The sequence below is a fragment of the Heterocephalus glaber genome, unplaced genomic scaffold (assembly GCF_053883595.1).
Source record: "Heterocephalus glaber isolate CG9 unplaced genomic scaffold, H.glaber_assembly_v1.0 deba00000621, whole genome shotgun sequence".
NCBI classification, from domain to species: domain Eukaryota; kingdom Metazoa; phylum Chordata; class Mammalia; order Rodentia; family Bathyergidae; genus Heterocephalus; species Heterocephalus glaber.
The window spans coordinates 10723890-10732104 of record NW_028258153.1 but is presented as its reverse complement, the minus strand read 5'-3'; the positions used below and the strand labels follow the sequence as shown (position 1 = coordinate 10732104).

The 8215-nt window shown below is 33.9% G+C and overlaps 1 protein-coding gene across 1 annotated transcript in view; it reads left to right on the top strand.

The window, feature by feature from the left end:
• The first annotated feature begins 932 nt into the window (after window positions 1-932).
• Window positions 933-8215, top strand: part of Vwc2l (von Willebrand factor C domain containing 2 like) — a 152845-nt gene continuing 145562 nt past the window's right edge. Inside the window, exons 1-2 of the mRNA XM_021263466.2 lie at window positions 933-2514; window positions 4812-5281. Coding sequence (XP_021119125.1) covers window positions 4892-5281 — 390 coding nt within the window. The 5' untranslated portion in view covers window positions 933-2514; window positions 4812-4891. The remainder of the gene's footprint in view (window positions 2515-4811; window positions 5282-8215) is intronic.

Below are 8215 nucleotides of genomic sequence, written 5' to 3'. Positions count from 1 at the left end.
CTAAAATAATAGAAGGTATGAAAATTGTGAGAACACTCTGCACTATATTCACCTATCTTATGTAACAAAAATTTAGTTTAATATACTTTTGAACTTTAAATTATAGTAAAAAAGCCTCACCGTGCCAGTCATAGTGGCATGTGCCTGTAATCCCAGCATTTGGGAGGCTGAGATGAGAGCCCAGCCACGAATTTGAGGCCAGCCTGGGCTAATTAGAGAGTTCAAGCCAAGCCTAAATTACAAAGTGAGACCAGTTTCAAAAAAATCATTTTGAAATGGAGATATTTTATTTCTGCAACTCCAAAGAAAATTTGAGCTCATGAGTATTACCATGTTTATAGCAAAATTGATTGTATATTATTAGAATTTTAAGCAATGATTTACCATTGATAAAGAAGTTTAAAGAGGAATACAAATTTTAAAATATAAATTATACATGATTTATATCTATAAAGATAGATATTTTTTCACAGATGAATTTTTAAAAGTATACCTTTTGAAACTTTTTCCATATTCATTTGAGGAAGAAATTTCCTTGCTTTGTTTCTTTCAATTTGTGATTACTCATCAATATAAGTGGAATGGCAGGGCATTTGATGTCCTGTGGATAAAGAGTATGTAGAACATTAGACTTTATTTTCCCATTCTAAACTTTTAAAATCTAATCAATGATGTGTGTTGATTTTGACTCAAATTATTTGTATATGCACAGGAATGAGCTAATTCATATTTAACGTATTTAATGATTAACATCTAAATAAAATGAGGATGTTAGATCACAGGTGAAACCAAACACACTATTCTGTTGCTTATAAACTATGGCTGAAATAAAACTTTGATCTCTCTCTCTCTCTCTCTCTCTCTCTCTCTCTCTCTCTGGTCGAGTTTTAGCTCAAGCGAGTGGCACTGGGGTCATACACTTGCTAGATCTTAAATCGGGGAAGATTCACATATTGGTGGGCCACCAGAGCGAGGCACACTCGGTGGTGTTTTCTCACGATGGAGAGTCTGTTTTCAGGAGGCGCTGACGGCACAGTTCGAATGTGGTCTTGACCATCAGTCAACAGCGTATGCCACTGCAGGAAGCATTCCCTTTAAATACATCTCGCAGTTCCAAAGCAGCGAATAATTGGTTAAACATGCCAGTCGGCAACACTTACAGTTTGCTTTAAAAAGCACACTTAGGCTTACATTTTAGTGTTCATACCGTTACCAATAAAAAAAAATAGTAACTTTTCCCCCTTCATTTGTGTCTGGGTCTTTTTTCTCTCTCATTTGGATACGAATTTAAAGACAGCATCTTTGCCAGGGGTTTGGAAGAAACAGCTTTACAATGACGCCTAATGACAGACTAGATGAATTACAGGAGATTGATTTTTAATGTTAGAGAACAAACTGCAGGAGAACGCGGCTACTTTTTTTTTTCTTTGAATCAAAGCCAATCTGCAGGAAACCTGAAGTTTAATCATGTAGCACAGAGAAAGTCTTTCTGCAACCAAAGGGACAAACAGAATCAGCGAGCATACATCTTCACAGGTTCTTAGACAATGAGTATGCTTTATCTATTAATAATAATCAAGGACTGCAGATGGCTTAGATCTAAATTCAAGTCTCTTCCGGAACTTTCATCTCTGCAGCCCATCCAAGAATGCATTAGGTATAATTACAATCTTTTAAATTTCTGATTGTAATTTCAATGCAAATAAGTGTCTCTCGCGTAGAATGCTTTTCCTCTCCTAATGCACGCATCTGCTGTGTAAAGCGCGACTGTGTAAACGCTCTAGCCTGGACTAAAGCAGTGAGGGGATTTCGACCAGGCTAGGCTCAGAAGCCAGTTGTTGGCGCTGTCCGTGGTGCTGAGGAATTCCCGGCTGCCGGCAGAATGAGCTCCACATCAGCAGTCTGCAAACTGCTCTCAGTGATGCAGAATCCCAGCTAAAGTTGCTCCTCTCCTTCATCTCCACAGTTAGCATTTTTTCGTGTGTGAGAAGGGATTCAAGCAATGTACTGTGAACGATGCTGATGGTATTGCCGGCGGAGCGGGCTTTAGGCTACTGTGTGCCGTTGCTGTTTGTGATCCTCTGATCCCAGCCAAATCACCTCTACTGCCGTAGCAAACATCGTGTAAGTGAACTCATGTGTGGAGGAGGTGAAATCAGCCAGGAAATTTCATAGAAGGATCTAAGAAAATTCTAAAAATAAGTTCAATATGATTCTGCTACTGGGGTCTGGATTTCTACAGGACCAGAATTGCTTCTTGTGTTGAATTCTGAAGACAGGTCCAAAGCATATTTCTTATGTGTGTCTGCTGTGTTCCTCTCTGGAAGGGTGGGAGACTGCTTCTTGACTGTTTTGAAATGGGAGGTAGAGAGAATGGATTGCCTTTAATTCATGCCTGAAAATGTATTCTTTGGGTGATTAAAGAGGAACTGCTTTTCTAAAACATACCTGAGCTTTTAGTTCATATTGCTCTGTGACCCCACCACCAGCCCCATTAACCTCCAGAGTGATTAGGTAAGTATATCTTTTGATATGAGTTATGCTTGTTTTCTCAAAGAAATAGATGCAGTCATTTTAAATTATATGTAGTAATGTGGGGAGGGGGGAAAGTTTAGCCAGGAAGTGAGCTTCAGTTTAACAATGTTAAAAATATTCAGATAACATATTAGTTGATTTCTATTTATTTTCTTAAATAATGTCTTAAACTGTAATCCAGCAGCTCAGTCATGAAGAAAGCTTTATTTAAAAAATAGCCTAAGAACTTTATTATATTAAAAAGAAATTTTTGTTTTCTTCATGTGGACTTTAAAATGTATTTCATATGATAAAAGCATGTTTAATGTTTATGTAAAGTGGGTATCACACCTCTATTTTTACCTTTAAGTTTACCTTTATCATAACCTATACATTAATGCCTACCTGTGGCTTACAAAGAGATCATTTTCTGTCTGTGTCCTTTGAAGCAGAATCATATGTGTGTTTTATATGGCTTATCTCGCATGCATTGACAGATACTACTGGAATATTATAAGGATGCACAGTAGCTTCCTTTACTTCCAACTTTCTAAATATATGAGAGGTGTATAAATGCATACTTTAATTAGTAAAATATATTTATGCTTTTTCAGAAGCTTCTATTATGTTTGTGGCCTCTGTAGTAATTTAGGAGGAAAAAATGCTTTGTCAAAGGGAGCTTCCAGCTTCTCAAGTAGAATTATAGGTTTGCATTTTTCTTGTTCTGTCATGACTCATTATTTTTGACATATTTTAAGAGAAATCCATCTCCTTTATCATTACCTACCCAAAAGGAATTCTAATATCAGAGAATGTGAGAGGAATTCTAGTATCATATTTCTCTGAAAAGAGGACATGAATATACTACCATCCATTTTACTATTACTAGAATTTTCATATCCAACTTAAAATTCAATTGTAATGCAATAGTTTATGAAGTTTTCTAATGGCATCTTCATCTTGTTTAAAGTGATCATCTGTGTATATCAGACTAAAATAATATAGTTTATCTGTGCTCTTAATATAATTTGAAAATAAACCAGTGAATGACACTTACATACCTGAAAATATTCTATGTACAATTTTGGTGACATTGGCATAAAACTGATAACATTTAAACAAACAAATGAAACATTTTACACTTTTTCTTATCTACTACTCCCCAAAGTCCCAGTTTTCCCAGAGCCTTTGTGTGGCTTACTCTAAACATTTAAATAAGAGCCCACTACAAACACTTCACACCAAGTACTAATACCAAGTGAAGTTACAGGAATGGATGTAATCCTGTTAATAAGGCAAGTTTTCTATGAATGGCAATGCCTTATCACCATTTTAAGAAACTTCGATAAACAGTTTTATGATGATATCTTTGCACAGATTGACTAAAGATAATTGTGGCTTATCAAGAGTTATGTTATCAAAATTTTGTGAATAGTGTTTATATTATATGGAAGTAATACACTAGATTCTAGTTGCTATTAAAAAATATTCATGATATAGCTTTCCTGCCCACTAGGAGCTTACCTCCTAAGTAAAATAAAGATATGAACAACAAGAAAAATAAATGTTTTTTGATAAATCCTTTTTAATAGTGAGAGTAATTTTTGCATTATTTATTATTTTAAATATTGCTTCTCTTCTTCGCTGTGGAATATCTATGCTCTTTATTATTTGTTATGTTCAAGCTCCAGACCCTTGTTTACAGAAACAAGTCATTCGTGTTGAAACCATTGTTTCTCTCTGATTATAGGTACAAATAAGGAAGAAAGAACTTATACTGGCCGCATTTCAATTAGAACTTATATTGAAATGTTGGTTTAGTCTCTTTCTTTTAGAATTGATTTTTTTCACTATCTCTTGAGTTTTGATACAAATAATCATAACATATAGTCACTACTGACTATTCTACTTTAAAGAAAAATAGAGGATATGAATCCAAATATTAATGAACTATTTGCCAGTAACTACTTGCAATCACCCCTTTTTAGGCTCAGTAAAATCACTTATAGAATTTAAATTTAAATTTAAACAGAATTTAAACAGATCTTTCAAATTCAAAATATAAAGCTGGAGGTGCCTATGTAAAATGACTCCATAGTGGACAAACTTTAATGTATATATTGCCAAGAATCCATTCTCCAAATTTCATAATAAAATATAGACAGTTGCATGAATTTAGTCTATTTATTGTCTTAGTAGCTTCCAAATTGAACCCAAATAATTTAACAGCCTGGGTTTAAGTGACTCTATAATCTCTTTGTATATGTCAAATTCTTTCTTTAAATATTTATTTTCAGCCTACCCTTCTTGTATTCCCATGGAAGGAGCTGAATATATGTAATATTAGGAGCACATCCAGAAGCCTTTGAGGAGGGGGATGGCTCTTCATATTCATGAAGCTTGCATACTTCTATTGGTCATCCCTGGATTGGTCACCTCTGCTGCCATCAGTCATGAAGACTATCCTGCTGATGAAGGTGACCAGACCTCCAGTAATGACAATCTGATCTTTGATGACTATCGAGGGAAAGGGTGTGTGGATGACAGCGGCTTTGTATACAAGTTGGGAGAACAGTTTTTCCCTGGGCATTCCAACTGTCCCTGTGTCTGTGCTCTAGATGGACCTGTTTGTGACCAGCCAGAATGCCCAAAAATTCACCCAAAGTGTACTAAAGTGGAACACAATGGATGCTGTCCTGAGTGCAAAGAAGTGAAAAACTTTTGTGAATATCATGGGAAAAATTACAAAATCTTGGAGGAATTTAAGGTATGAGTTACCCTCCATATTTATTGAATATTAACTTTTCATATCACATGCTTAGTATTGCTACATTAAAGTCAAAGTTGGAAATATATTTTAAACATTTCTCTTCAATTTACAGTATGATTCTAGTTAGTATAAGTAATACCATGGTTCATAAATGGCCAGTTGGTTTGTTGGTCAGTATTTGTAGAGTTTCACAATAACTTTTTCTTCAGAAATATTTTGCACATTCTTAATGTCTTTCATTTTTTACTCCTAAATATTTCTTCTGTGATACTATAAAATATTTGTAATAGGAAACATTTTTGCTTATAGGTTATATGTCTATTAAATTAGTTTTCAATTTTTGTTAGTTTTACCATGTTTGTGGCTGTTAGACTGTATTTGGAGTCATTTAACTAGAGTTTTGCAGTATTTATTTAGTGTGTAGAAATGTAGGTACTATAGAGACACACTCCTGAACTATGACCTTCACAGTAGGAAAAAGCACTGGACCTACTTGTAGAGTCCCTATTCTACTCTCTGCTCATCTGGCTTTTTAATTAGATGATTTCACAAGGAACTGAATGAAGTTTTATCAATTTCTGTTAAAACAGACTAATTTTTTCCAACCTAAGTGGTATTCTTTAGTTTGTTTGTTTTTTTTAATTCTTGGGTCTTATTTTCTAGTAAGTTGAAGTTCATTTTTATCCATTCTTGGTTTCTCTTCTCTCCAATGGCTAGTTTTAATTAGAGTGCCCTACAAACAAGATATAAATCCTGAGGGCATGAATTAATACATCAAAATATCCTCTTTAATTGTGATGGCAGTTTGGGCTTGGGAGAGTCTGTCATACTGATGACTTGATATAAATCATTTTCATTTCATTTGACCAAGTTGTGTGACAAGGTGCTCAGCATCATATAAATAGAAAGAAAATATAGCTAGGTTTCAGTGTGACTGTTCATGTTTGAGAGAAGAATGTTCAGTTATTAGCAGTGTTTCAATTTTTCTTTCCACAAGAGTCAAACGGTGCCAGATGTCAGTATATGGTAAAAAAGGTTTTAACTGGTCATCATTAGAGTACTGTGTACTGGCATTTTATTGAATTCATTTCATTCTGGCTATGGGTTCAAACCAGTTCTGATTTACCCAGGAATATCTATTCATATTGACTAGACTCTGTAGAACAAAAGGGAAATTTGAATATATCAACTTTCTTAGATATAAATGTCATCCTAGACTTTTCTCCTTTATGTACTATAAAATTTTGTTGCACAATATGGAGAAGTAAAAAACTAGAGAGGTGAGTACCATTATCATTACTGCCAGTAAATAGTAGTTAAGAGAATACTATTATGTGTTTACTAATAGCTTTACAAACTCTAAAATATTTGGTATGCTTTAATATTAACTACTTTTACTTTAGTGAGAATCTGTATTTACTTTCATTTTGCTTTCAGGTTAATGAAAATAAATACAAGTACTCAACACATCTTGGTTTTTAGAGCCATGTCTAGAATTTCTGTCATTCTTTCCTAACATGTATATATAAACAGAGAAGAATGCAATAAAAGTGTTGTGGAAACACAAAGATTTATATTACTTAGTAATCAGTATTTAATGAAAAACAGAGATTTTCTGATTGCATGAAGTTGGTTAACTCAACACTAAAAGTGCTACAGTTTTCCACCTACTTAATAGATTTAATTCATTACAAAGATAATGACAATGTTACCTTGTCAAATACTACAAAGATATGTGAACAGTTAATAATCCCTGATGCCTTTCTAATCATATCCCTACTATAATCTAACCTCTATTATATCCATCACTAATTATATAAATCATTGATGCACACAGATTTTCCATTTGACTTTGTGCCATGAAACTTTTAAACGTGAGGTTAGAAAATATATAAATACAACTTTAAACAATAATTTAGTCATAAAGACCATTAAAGATTATTAGGACAAACTTGAAACAATGAAGAACTAAGACAAGAAATTTTAAGTAACTTGTCAAAAGTCATCAAGTTTTTAACATTTCTAAATGCTATCTTTTCTACTAAGAAAATCTGTTCAACTTCCCAAAGTGATTTGGCTGTTAAGATCAGATTCACTTGGATTCCAATCCCAAAATCATCACTAGGATGTATGATTTTTGGATGGAGCCACAGTAGTAATGACTATGAGTTAGCCCATAGTAACACTCATTTTTCTTGGGAGAAGGTGTTCAAAGTACATAATGAAATATAGTTTATCTGAGGTGAGTAACATTGTTATGACTGACACATAACACAAACTGAATAAATGATGGCTCTCTTCTAAACTGTAATACTCTGGAATTTATTTTATGTTCTAGATGCCTCTATGGCTTTGCCTATGTTTTATAATAGAAGCTCAACTTAAAAGCCTTTCAAATGAAGTAATTCTAGTATCTTAAAAGTACTCTATTTGTCCATGTGAGCTATGTAACTAAGTAAATATTAGCCATGACACTGGTTCTCTTGCACATCAACTTCCAGTGAAAAAATAAACAATTTTTTAAAAGCTATGAAATTTTCATATAAAAATCTTTATATTAAGGAGATTGCAATATGAGATACTCTTTACATACATTTATCCAATAAGCATTTATTGAACTGCTTATTATACAAGATAAGGCAGATATACTTACATTAGAAAGTAGGATATCTAGACATCAAAGTATCTGCTCACAAGGAAGGCATGACTGATGTAGAGAGAGAAAAAGAAAAAGCAGCAGTCAAAAATTAAGTAAATGACTAGCCAGGCATGATGGTGGATGCTTGTGATCCTAGCCCTTGGGAGGCTGAGGCAGGAGGAGTGCGATGAGTTTGAGGCCACCTTGGGCTATACAGTGAGGGCAAGGCCAACCTGAGCTACACAAGGACACCCTGTCTCAAAAAACAAACAAAACAGTATGTAAATGACTAT